This window comes from Saimiri boliviensis, chromosome 17, assembly GCF_048565385.1.
Source record: "Saimiri boliviensis isolate mSaiBol1 chromosome 17, mSaiBol1.pri, whole genome shotgun sequence".
NCBI lineage: Eukaryota > Metazoa > Chordata > Mammalia > Primates > Cebidae > Saimiri > Saimiri boliviensis.
In genome coordinates this window covers 42,120,030-42,133,660 of record NC_133465.1, presented here as the reverse complement: position 1 = coordinate 42,133,660, position 13,631 = coordinate 42,120,030, and the positions used below count along the sequence as shown (strand labels likewise).

Here is a 13,631-nt window from a genome sequence, read left to right as displayed (position 1 = left end):
TGATCCTCTCATCTTGGCCTCCCAAAGTGCTGGGATTATAGGTGTGAGCCATTGTGCCTGGCCTATGAGACTGTATTCAAGAGCCATCTAAAAATCCCCTCAAATTTGGATTTAACAGATCAGAGCAGATACACCTAAAACTTACATACATCCTACTATCTGGGCTTAGCTGAAAGAAGATGATAAAGATGGGGGAGGAGGCACCTACATTAGTGATCCTCTACATCCTACACAAAGAACAGTTCAAATGGCTTTCTGTGCCAGAAAAAAACATCCTAGATGACTCTTTGCCTTTAAATTTAGGCAAATTAATCTGTAAGCAATTTATTTTTTATTTTTTGAAATGGAGTTTCACTCTTGTTGCCCAGGCTAGAGTGCAATGGCGTGATCTCAGCTCACTGCAATCTCCGCCTCCTGGGTTCAAGTGATTCTCTTGCCTCAGCTTCCCAAGGAGCTGGGACTATAAGCGTGCACCACTATTCCTAGCTAAGTTTAGTATTTTTAGTAGAAACGGGGTTTTACCATGTTGGCCAGGCTGGTCTCAAATTTCTGACTTCAGGTGATCCACCCACTTCAAGCCTCTCAAAGTGCTGGGATTATAGGCGTAAGCCACTGCATCCAGCTGCAATTTCTTTTTTAAACAGGATCTTGCTCTATCACCCAGGCTAGAGTGCAGTGGTGTGATCACTGGTCACTGCAGCCTCAACCTCCAGGGCTCAAGCAATTCTCCCAGCTCAGCCTCCCAGGTAGCTGGAACTTCTACTATAGGTGCTGGCTACCATGCCTGGCTATCTTTTCTTTTTCTGTAGAGATGGGGTCTGCCAATTTTGCCCAGGCTGGTCTCAAACCCATGGGTTCAAGCAATCCTCCCGCCTCAGACTCCCAAAATGCTGAGATGACAGGTGTGTGCTAAGGCCCTGGCCTGTAAGCAACTTCTGATATTCCAAACAAAAGTAAGAATTTTCTGAAAATGTCCTGTGGAACAAAGAAGTCTCTTCCTGTCTATTCATACAGAATCCTTAGCATACAGCTTGCCTTTTGGCAACGAACTTAGAAAATACTGGCCTGACAAACCTGCAACCTGAATTTTACATTACAGTGTTTCTCTCTCTCTCTTTTTCCTTTTCTCATCTTTGCTCTCAGTTGCGGCATATACCTTTGCAAATACACACCACGGTGTTTCTCAATGTGAGTGCGACTGGCATTTCTACAGACAATTCCTCATTATTTGGGACTACCTGGCACATTGAAGAGAATTCAGCATTCCTGGTGCCTCCCTACTAAATACTCACAAGAGATTTTGACAATAAAAAATACCCCTACGCCATTTCCGAATGTCTATGGGTGTAGGGAGGGTGGCAGGCGCTGTTGTTTCTAGTTGAGAACCACTGGACCAATGAGACAAAAAAAGAGACAAAATCCCATAGTTCTGAGGGCACTCAGAAAGGAAATTAGGTTTGGGTTCAGAGGGCTTAATTTTTAAGCTTTCCTAACTTTCTTTTGAACTTATTGCTTAGTTCCATGCTGCGCCTGCCTGCTTCTCTATCCAGCCTGTAGAAAGTAAGATGCTTAGCCGGGCACAGTGGCTCAAGCCTGTAATCCCAGCACTTTGGGAGGCCGAGGCGGGTGGATCACGAGGTCAAGAGTTTGAGACCATCCTGGTCAACATGGTGAAACCCCGTCTCTACTAAAAATACAAAAAAATTAGCTGGGCATGGTAGCACGTGCCTGTAATCCCAGCTACTCAGGAGGCTGAGGCAGGAGAATTGCCTGAACCCAGGAGGCGGAGGTTGCGGTGAGCCGAGATCGCGCCATTGCACTCCAGCCTGGGTAACAAGAGCGAAACTCCGTCTCAAAAAAAAAAAAAAAAAAAAAAAGAAAATAAGATGCTTTTTGATTCTATATGTTTATCGATCATTTCACATTGGATGCCGAGGTGAGGTGGGGAGTTCTTGTGTACATGGACTTCAGTGAACCATACGCTTGTACTGATCAGTTCCTGCTTCAGTCCTCCATGTTTATAGCTCGTATCTTTACATTAGCTCCTACTACAAAAGCACTGCTGTCACTTCCATTGCTGCTCCCTCTTCTCCCAACAGGTGTGCTGCTGCTTCTTTTTGAGATGGAGTCTTGCTCTGTTGCCCAGGCTGGAGTTCAATGACATGATCTCCACTCACCACAACCTCTCCCTCCTGGGTTCAAGTGATTCTCCTGCCTCAGTCTCCTGAGTAGCTGGGATTACAGGTGCACGCCACCATGCCTGGCTAATTTTTTTTGTATTTTTAGTAGAGACGGGGTTTCACCATGTTGGCCTGGCTCGTCTTGAACTCCTGACCTTGTGATCTACCCGTCTCAGCCTCCCAAAGTGCTGGGATTACAGGTGTGAGCCACCATGCCTAGCCAGGTATGCTTATTCTACTCATGTGTATTGAGTCTTAACTGTGTACCAGGCACTGCTAACTGCTTTATGACTATTACCTTGGTGATCCTCACAGTGATTGTATGAGGCAGGTATACTATTACCCCTTATTTCACTCACAAGGAAATTAATAAACTTGCCCAAGTTATATGCTAATGGAGAGTTAGAATTTAAAATCTACAGCCTGGTTCTAGAGTTTATGTTTTTGACATGAAAACCACAGTACTTCACAAATCACTCAATGTGCCTTTCTACATATATGAAGGGATGTATTTTCTTACTTTCTCATCTACTTTGGGACTCCTCCTTTTTTTTTTTTTTTTCCATTCCCTCGACCCCGGGACCCCTCTTATACTACTAGGAGCAAACACCTATCACAGTCCAAATTTCTTGTCTCCAGCTTCTCATTATAGTAGAAAACTGACATCCCATATGGCCTCTTCCATGGAAGCCAGAATTTTCCACTTTCCTGAGAGACTGAAGAGTCAATTTTCTCCATAACCATCAGCATTATTTTCAGACTATTCATATTTCTCTTATCTTTACACTTTTTTTTTTTTTTTGAGACGGACTCCAGCTATGTTGCCCAGGCTGAAGTGTAGTGAATGGCACGATCTCAGTTCACTGCAGCCTCTGCCGCCCAGGCTCAAGTGATTCTCCTGCCTCAGCCTCTGGAGTAGCTGGGATTACAGGCACGAGCCACCACACCCAGCTAATTTTTGTATTTTTAGTAGAGACAGGCTTTCACCACGTTGGCCATGCTGGTCTCAACTCCTGACTTCAAGTGATCTACCTGCCTCAGCCTCCCGAAGTGCTGAGATTACAAGTGTGAACCACCGAGCCTGGCCCTCTTTACACTTTTCATTCTTCAATCACTGCCATGGCTAGGCTCCTTACTGTGACTCATTCATCTTTCTGGATGAATTCTGAGGCCAGTTTGTTTTCCTTTTTAATCTATTTCCTCCAACGTCTTAAAATCATCAACTTCTGGCAGGGTACGGTGGCTCATGCCTGTAATCCCAGCACTATGGGAGGCCAAAGCAGGAGGATCACTTGAGGCCAGGAGTTCGAGACCAGCCTGGGGAACACAGTGGCACCCTGTCTACATATTAAAAAACAAACAAAAGCCCTTCAACTTCTGTGTTAAATGGAATCGAGTAAATCAATTATGGTTTATTTGTTTGATGGAAAATACTACTGAAAACAATGTTACAGGCTGGGTAAGGTAGCTCACACCTGTAATCCCAGCACTTTGGGAGGAGGATTGCTTAAACCCAAGAGTTTGAGACCAGCCTGGGCAACATGCCGAGACTCTGTTTTTACAAAAAAATGCCAAAAATTAGCCAGGTGTGGTGTGCATCTGCAGTCCCAGCTACTGAAGGAGCTGAGGTGGGAAAATCCCTTGAGCCTGAGAGGCAGAGGTTTCAGGGAGCTGAGATTGCACCGCTGCACTCCAGCCTGAGCCACAGAGCGAGATACGGTCTCAGAACAACATTATAAAGTACAGAAATGTAAATTATTAACATGAAAATGTATAATCTACTAAGTATATCTATGATCTACTGGGTAAAGCAAGTTGTGAAAATGCATGTATGAGGCCAGGTGTGGTGGCTCACGCCTGTAATCCCAGTAGGTGTGAGCCACCACACTTGGCCTCATACATGCATTTGGGAGGCTGAGGCGGGTGGATTATTTGAGGTCAGGAGTTGGAGACAGGCCTGGCCAACATAGTGAAACCCTGTCTCTACTAAAAATACAACAATTAGCCAGTTGTGGCAGCACGTGCCTGTAGTCCCAGTTACTGGATAGGCTGAGGCAGAAGAATCACTGAACCCAGGAGGCAGAGGTTACAGTGAGTCGAGATCACACCATTGTACTCCAGCCTGGGTGACAGAGCCTGACTCCGTTTCAAAACAAACAAAAACAAAGAAAATGCATGCATGGTATTATCTACTTTTAAATATAAATATACATGGAAAGAAATACAACAGGCCAGGCACAGTGGCTCACACCTGTTATCCCAGCACTTTGTTAGGCTGAGGCAGAGCAGATTGCTTGAGCCAGGAGTTCAAGACCAGCCTGGCGAACACAGTGAGACCCCGACTCTATTAAAAAAAAAAAAAAAAAAGGAAAAATATATAACAAACGTTACCAGTGATTACCTCTGGGTAATAGGATTGTGGGTCATGTTTTACTTTTTATGGTTATCTGTTGTTGTTTTTTTGAGACAGGGTCTCACTCTGTCACCCAGGTTGGAGTGCAGTGGTATGATCTCAGCTCACTGCAATCTCCACCTCCCAGGTTCAAGCGATTCTCCTGCCTCAGCCTCCCAAGTAGCTGGGACTACAGGCATGTACCATCACACCCGGCTAGTTTTTGTATTTTTAGTAGACAGGTCTCACCACATTGGCCAGGCTGGTCTCAAACTCCTGACTTCAATTGGTCCACCCACTTCAGCCTCCCAAAGTGCTGGGATTACAGATGTGAGCCACTGTGCCTGGCCATGTATTTTCTGTTTTTCTAAATTAAATATGATTTACTTGTATAACAAAATACTTTAAAAGCACATCTGTTTGATTAAACTGTAAGTTTCCCTGCTCCGTGACTCCAGAGTTAGTATTCTTCAAACCTAACAGCCATATGGAAACACAGCCAAAGGCCTTCATCTTTGAATTTTAGTATGGTATGAGCAAATCCTCTTCATGTTATTTACTAATCACTTCTTAGAACACCAGACACCACTCACAGACAAAATGGATTCCCTGAGCAGTTACTGAATGTATGAATATTTAGTTTTTTTAATGTGCTCAAATCCCACTCCTGGATATCTCTACTCAATCTCTCATTTGTGGTCTTCTATGCTATAAGTGATTTGCCACAGAAAGATCAAAAACTATTGGAAACAGCCTATTACAAATGCATGGATTCAAATTAAAATTGGTCTTTTTTACTGCTTAGTAATCTTTTATTCACTTCTTAATGTCCACATTTGTTGTTCCAGACCTTCACTTGACATTAACCCACAATACCATCTGCCTCTAATCTCATTATTCATTAGGCTCCATCTCCTAAATGTGTCTAATGGTTGATATTAAGGTTTATCTGAAACCTCAAGGTAAGATTACAATGAGGTTGAAACAAGGATAAATACAAATGTAACATTAAAAATCAACTACCTGTACAATGTATGACTTTAAGGAAGAGCTGGTAAATGGGTGGCAAGAAGATAAGGTAACAGCTAAATTCATCAAGGTAACTGGAAAAGCATGTATATTAACATATCTAAAGATATGTTATATGTAGATAAAGGTAATAGTAAGAAACAGCAATGTAGCCGGGCACAGTGGCTCACACCTATAATCCCAGCACTTTGGGAGGCTGAGGTGGGCAGATCACGAGGTCAGGAGTTCGAGACCAGCCCGGCCAACATGACAAAACCCTGACTCTACTAAAGATACAAAAAATTAGCCAGGCGTGGTAGCATGTGCCTGTAATCCCAGCTACTCGGAAGGCTGAGGCAGGAGAATTGCCTGAACCCAGGAGGCGGAGGTTTCAGTGAGCCAAGATCATGCCGTTGTACTCCAGTCTGGGCAACAGGGTGAGACTCCATCTCTAAATAAATAAATAAGAAAGAGCAACGTAATGAGTCTGAAGAAAGAACAGTATAAATGAAAACAGAGAATCTACAGAGAAGATAGAAAAAAGAATTAGCCAGGCGCAGTGGCTCACACCTCTAATCACAGCACGTTTGGAGGCTGAGGTGGGTGGATCGCGAGGTCAGGAGTTCGAGACCAGCCTGACCAACATGGTGAAACCCCGTCTTTACTAAAATATAGAAATTAGCAGCGAGTGGTGGGGTGCGTCTGTAATCCCAGCTACTCAGGAGGCTGAGGCAGGAAAATCGCTTGAACTTGGCAGGTGGAGTTTGCAGGGAACTGAGACCATGCCAGTGCACTCCAGCCTGGGCGACAGAGTGAGACCCCATCTCAACAAAGAAAAGAGCAAGAATTTGGCTAGTTGTCTTTTGTATGTGATCTGTCCAATAAACACAAGCATTCTAGTCTCCTTAGTGTGAATATCCTTGAGCAGAATTAGAAAGCCGTTTAAGTACATATACACACACACCCACATACCACATATACACGTACATATACACACACATACATATATACATCTAACCGAAATCCTTCTTGAACTTTAAACCCATTTTTCAAACTGCTTATTTGAATGCCGAAGAGATATCTCAGAACAAATGCAAAATTAAGTTCATTATCCTATCTAGCAAACCTGCTCTGCCCTCTACTATTCTCTATCTTGACAAACAGTTTTGTACCCCACGCCTGGGACTAACCCTTTATTCTTCCCTTTGACATTACTGATATCCAATCAATCACCAAGTTCATTCAAACTTGGTGACTGAATACTATTGTGATAGTATTGATATCCAATCAATTCACCAAGTTCTATTTTGTCTATCACTTTAATCTCATCCATTGCCATTACCATAGATTTTTTTTTTTTTTTTTTTTTTTTTGAGCTGGAGTCTTACTCTGTTGCCCAGGCTGGAGTACAGTGGTGCAATCTTGGCTCACTGCAACCTCTGCCTCCCAGGTTCAAGTGATTCTCCTGCCTTCCCCTCCCAAGTAGTTGGGACTATCGGCGCATGCCACTATGGCCTGCTAATTTTTGTATTTTTAGTAGAGACAGGATTTCACCATATTGGCCAGGCTGGTCTTGAACTCCTGATCTCGTGATCTGCCCAACTTGGCCTCCCTAAGTGCTGGGATTACAGGTGTGAGTCACCACGCCCAGCTGCTCATAGATTTTTATTTTATTTTATTATTTTTTCAGATGGAGAAATGCTTGAACTTGGGAGGCAGAGGTTGAGTGAGCCGAGATCACACCACTGCACTCCAGCCTGGGCAACAGAGACTCCATTTCAAAAAAGTAAATAAAGATAATAATCTCTCTAATAGATTATTGCAATGCAAAACACATGTGAAGTGCTTACAACAGCATCTGATAAAGTGCTTACAACTGTATCTGGCACATAGCAGATATTCAATGCATTTTACCTGCTACTATCATCATCATCAACATCACCATTACCATTCAGCAGACTACACGAAACCAGGTCTTAATCCATCCTTGTGTCTCTAGGCACGTAGCACTGTGCCTGGTACAAGGAAAATCAGTATGTATTCTATTTTGAACTCACCCTATGTCCACACCATCCTAGTAAGCCCTGACTCATGGCTGGTCAGCCTTCCTAGATACGGTGTGCCTCATTTCTCTTTAACTGCAAAGAAACAGTCCAATACTGTCAGTTCATACAACGAGCTTAATCCCCACCAAAACACACTGCTGTCTCTAAATGTAGTTTCATTCAGCCTTAGAGACCTATTCCCTTCCCTCTCTAAAGCTAATCCTTCTCTAAAATGTTAACATTTCTCCTGCACCCTTTAGGTACTACTGTCATTCTTACTTAATATCAAACCGGAGGCCTAGAGAGGTACACAATTCTGCTAGTGAGTGGCAGAGCCAGATCTGTCCAACTTCACCATCTAGCTGCTTTCCCAGTTTGGACACTATGAATAATACTAAAAGGCAGATGACAAACCAGGGGAAAGTATTTCAACATTAATGAAATAAAAAAAGTCAAACACTGTAATGGAAAGATGAGCACAGAAGAGGCACAAGCAATTCAAAAAATACATTGATAACTACAAGCAAATAAATGTTCAATCTTACTTAGTAATTAAATAAATGCAAATTAATATAAGAAATCATTTCTCACCTATCAAATCAGCAAGGATTTTATTTAAATTATAAAGGGCTGGGCAAATAAGGCAAATTTTCCCTCTGAGTTTAAAAATATTTTTTTAAAAAACAGAGATGAGGGTCTCACTATATTGCCCAGGTTGATCTTGAACTCCTGAGCTCAAGTGATCCTCCTACCTCAGCCACTCAAAGTGCTGGGATTACAGGCATGAGTCACTGCCTGGCCTGTGGCTATTTATAATAGTAGAAAAACTGGAAACAGGAATTACCTAAATGTCTAGCAGGGAACTGGCTAAATAAATGGAGAAAACATCCTTTACTGGCCGGGCACAGTGGCTCACACCTATAATCCTAGCAGTTTGGAAGGGCGAGGCAGGTGGATCACCTCAGGTCAGCAGTTCAAGACCAGCCTGCCCAACACAGCAAAATCGTGTTTCTATTAAAACTACAAAAAATTAGCCAGGTGTGGTGGCACGTGCTTGTAATCCCAGCTACTTGGGAGGTTGAGGCAGGAGAATCACTTGAACCCTGGAGGTTGAGGTTGCAGTGAATGGAGATCCGGCCATTGCACTCTGGCCTGGGCAACAGAGCAAGACTCTGTCTCAAAAACAAAAAACAAAAAACAAAAAACAAAAAAAAACCCCAACCTTCTTTTACAGGATTGTTGAAAGGGTACATTAAAAGAGGTAAAGCACTTAATACCTGAATACATGTGTATTATACACATGTATAGCTATTATTATAGCAAATTTACAAGAAGAAATATTATATAGCCATGAAAATTATATTGCTAATGACATAATACAGTAAAATAAAAAGTGGGTTACAATAAAGACCCAACATTTGTTTTGTTACTATACACATGAACACATAAACATACAAACTATCTGTCTATATGTGTGTTAGGAAACTAAAGAACTGAATTTTTTTTACTGGGTATATGCCAAAATGTTGAGTGGTGATCTCTTGGTGATGAGATTTTATTTTGTTTGTAATTTTCATAGTTTCTAATATATTTTAATAAGTATGTGTTACCCTTTTTTTGGTTTGTCTTGTTTTCTGAGACTAGGTCTTGCTCTGTTACCCAGGCTGGAGGGCAGTGGCAGAATCACAGCTCACTGCAGCCTCAATCTCCTGGGTTCAAACAATCCTTCCTGTCTCAGCCTCCCAAGTAGCTGGGACCACAGGCACGTGTCACCACCCCTGGCTAACTTTTGTATTTTTTGCAGAGCTGAGGTTTTGTCATGTTGCCCAGGTTGGTCTTGAACCTCTGTGCTCAAGAGATCCACCTGCCTCGGCCTCCCAAATGCTGGGATTACAGGCATGAGCAACCATGTCTGGCTGAGTATGAATTACACTTTTAATGAGAAAGATAAAAATTTTGGGAGCCAGGTGCAGTGGCTCACGCCTACAATCCCTGCACTTTGAGAAGCCAAGGCGGGTAGATCACCTGAGGTCAGGAGTTCAAGACCAGCCTGGCCAACATGATGAAACTCCATCTCTACTAAAAATACAAAAATTAGAGAGGCATGGTGGTACACACCTGTAGTCCCAGCTACTCAGGAGGTTGAGGCAAGAAAACTGCTTGAACCTGGGAGGTGGAAATTGCAGTGAGTGGAGGTCACGCTACTATACTCCAGCCTTGGTGACAGAGTAAAACTCCTCAAGAAGAAAAAGAAAAAAAAAACTTTTGAGAGGGAATTTAGGTAGTTGCATTCATTTAGAAGAAACAAGAAGTATTCTGTTTGCCTATTTGGTCAAAGAAGAATACTATACTCAACATAAATTTATACAATAACTAAAATAATCATGAAAGAAACACTTCAGTTTCCCATTATGAACATTTAAGGGTCTAAAAAAATAAAGGACAAAGAAGAAAGAAAGAAATACAGGAGAAGGAGGGAGGAAGCAATGGGGAGAAAGACACACAGGGAGACAGGCAAGGAAGATAAGAGGGATAAAGTGGCAGAGACTGAAGTGCTAGAGGTTCCTTTCAATTCTGTGACATTTACCAAGCATCTATATGCCAAGCAGTGTGTGTAAATATGACACTCCTTCTGCCTTCAAAAAAACCTTATGTTCTGGCCAGAAGCGGTGGCTCACACCTGTAATCCCAGCACGTTGGGAGGCCTAGGCAGGTGGATCATTTGAGGTCAGGAGTTCTAGACCGGCCTGACCAATATGGTAAAACACTGTCTCTACTAAAAAATACAAAAAAATTTAGCTGGGTATGGTGTTGCACACTCGTAATCTCAGCTACTTGGGAGGCTGGGGCAAGAGAACTGCTTGAACCCTGGGAGGTGGAGGCTGCAGTGAGCCAAGATCATGCCACTGCTCTCCAGTCTGGGTGACAGAGTGAGACTTCATCTAAAAAAAAAAAACAAACAAATCCCAAATCCCCAAAAACTTATGCTCTGTTTAGTTCCATGGTTTCTTGCCATATTACACACACACAAAAAAAAACAAACCCTAAAAATGACACTAGAACTAAGAACCTATCCAAGAGCCACCAAATTATAAGGAGAATCTGTTAACTATTCTGATGTATCCTGCTATTTGGCTACATCTTTTTTTTTTTTTTTTTAATAGAAAAAAAATTCTCTTTTTTTAAAAAAAAGATGGGGTTTCACCATGATGGCCAGGCTGGTTTTGAACTCCTGACCTCAGGTGATCCACCCCCCTTGGCCTCCCAAAGTGCTAGGATTACAGGCGTGAGCCACCACGCCAGGGCTATTTGGCTACATCTTCAAAGTTATTTTCTTTTCAGGTCTAATTTAACTAATTAAACTGCTCTCATGACTCTTCATCTTGCCTAAAAATCCTTAAAATCTGAGGGTGCTCCATTCCGAATGAGAAAGAAGCCCACTAGATGGGCATTTTTCTTTGGGCTTCAACAGAGAACTGGGAACTAAAGAGATCCAGCCATGGGCAGAATTTCCTCATCACTAGGTAAGCAAATGAATAGCAAGCTAAGCAAAATCATCTCTGTTCTTTCTACCTCCAGTACTCTGTAGATGAATAGAACCTAGAATCCTGTGATTAGGTTTTATTTAGAATCCTGTTCAATTTATGCAAAGATGGTTAATCTCAGAACATCAAGTTTAGACTGAGATATAATGATAGTGTTTACAGGGGAGCTATTATTTTAGCCAGTTCCCTGGAAGCTGGATAATCAAATGTTTGTAAGACTCAAATACATGCTATGGAACATATGCCCCTAAAACCACAAAGTGATTAAAATATTTAACCTCGTAGAACACAGATGTGTTCCTGACAAGTAGTGAATTTTGGTAAATCATATCAAATAAAACTTTAAGAATACTGAGAGGGGCTAGGCTTGGTGGCTCACACCTGTGATCTCAGCACTTTGAGGCACTGAGGCAAGCAGATTGCTTGAGCCCAGAAGATCGAGACCAGCCTGGACAACATGGTGAAACCTTGTCTCTACAAAAAATACAAAAATTAGCTAGGCATGGTGGCGCACACTTTTGTTCCCAGCTACTCAGTAGGTTAAGGCGGGAGGATGGCTTGAGTCTGGGAGGTGGAGGCTGAGATTGCACCACTGCCCTCCAGCCTGGTTAATGGAAGTGATACCCTGTCTTAAAAAAGCAAAACAAAACAGACAGAGAGGGGTTTTCTATAAAAGCAGTCAGTCCGCCAGTGCCTTTCAACCTTTAAAGGTCCAGAACCCTTCCTTTCTTAGGAAAATAACACACACACACACACAAAAGAAATTTTATACAATTTCAGGAGTTCCTGAACCAAAGACCCCGTTGTCTTAAAAGAACTAAAAATTAAAAGATACAAATAATCCTTTCACTCTTTTCTTTTTTTGAGATGGAGTCTCACACTGTCACCCGGGCCAGAGTGCAGTGGCTCAATCTTGGCTCACTGCAACCTCTGTCTCCCAGGTTGAAGTGATTCTCCTTGCCTCAGCCTCCCAAGTGGCTGGGATTACAGGTGCACACACCACGTCCAGCTAATTTCTTCTATATTTCTAGTAGAGACGGGGTTTCACTGTGTTGGCCAGGCTGGTCCTGAACTCCTGACCTTGTGATCTGCCTGCCTCAGTCTCCCAAAATGCTGGCATTACAGGAATGAGCCACCATGCCCAGCTAAATAATCTTTTTTTAAACAATCCCAGAGATATCAAAGCTAAATTTTTCAGTATTACCAATCTATATTTTTACATATTAGGTTTAAAGTGGGAATTTGGCTTCAAATGCAAATTTATAGTTTTGATTTTTTAAAAAACAGACCCACAGATGATCATCAACAAGTGCTTGAGACATTATTTGTACCTTTCCCAAGAAATTCTTACCAGTGTGTGTTTTCATGTGTTCGTCGAAGTACTGCTTCATGTTGAAATCCTTGCCACACCACTGGCACATGAACTGTTTGTGCCCAATGTGAATGCTCATGTGGGAGCGTAGCTGGTACTTGTACTGAAACCTTTCGTCACAGTTCTGCATTGGACACAGTGGAGATTTTTGAATGCCAAGCACAGTAGCTTTATCTGAGCCCACCCTAACACAGTCTCTGATATTAGGCTTATTTTTCATATTCCAAATAGAATCTGCTTGTGTCAGCTATTTGGCTTTGCTATATTTCTGCAGGTGAGTTATTAATAAAAGGGAAACTTCCTCATAAAATTATCATTGAAGTAAACTCAACTTCTCAGAATCACCGAGAAAAGAAAAATAAGTCATTGTGTTATTTCCAAGTTAATCTAATCTGAGTTAACAATGTGTTAAAAGTGACATTTCTCTACCTCACAGTGACAGCACGCACCGAGCTCAGAGACCATGTCTGAAGGTTCTGTGGAAGGCAGCTTTGTGCCTCCTGTTCCAGCACACCTCTCTCTCACTGGTCCGCCACCTACGCAAACACTAGCCCGAGGCCTGGGTCTGTGAGTAGCACATTCCTTACCTCGCATCTGAAGGGTTTCTCTCCAGAATGCTGCAAGGAGTGCACCTTGAGTGACATACTGCGTTTGAATGATTTTCCACAGGTTTCACATGTAAATGGCATGTCTTTCGTGTGTGCTGCAACACAGAATGTACTTTGCATCAAAACAAATCCACCAAAAAGCTCAAACTAAAAAGGTATCCTCTGTAAAGCAATTATGCCAACCTAATTTTCTAGAATAATTTGTGAGGCATGAGGCTTTTTTTTTTGGAGATGGAGTCTCACTCTGTGACACGGACCAGAGTGCACTGGTGTGACCTTGGCTCACTACAACCTCTGTCCTCCTGGGTTCAAGTGATTCTCCTGCCTCAGCCTCCCGAGTAACTGGGATTACATGCGTACACCACCATGCCCAGTTAATTTTTGTATTTTTAGCAGACAGGGTTTCGCCATGTTGGCTAGGCTGGTTTCAAACTCCTGACTTCAAGTGATTTGCCCCCCTTAGACTCCCAAAGTACTGGGA

At 42.5% G+C, this 13,631-nt stretch overlaps 1 protein-coding gene across 2 annotated transcripts in view; it reads right to left on the bottom strand.

The window, feature by feature from the left end:
• ZNF652 (zinc finger protein 652) overlaps nt 1-13,631 on the bottom strand; it is a 75,283-nt gene that overhangs the window by 9,873 nt on the left and 51,779 nt on the right. For both annotated transcript variants that reach the window (XM_074388635.1, XM_010341870.3), the window contains exons 4-5: nt 13,130-13,245; nt 12,522-12,666 (exon numbers count right to left, since the gene is read on the bottom strand). In XM_074388635.1, the coding sequence (XP_074244736.1) occupies nt 12,522-12,666; nt 13,130-13,245 (261 nt within the window). The remainder of the gene's footprint in view (nt 1-12,521; nt 12,667-13,129; nt 13,246-13,631) is intronic.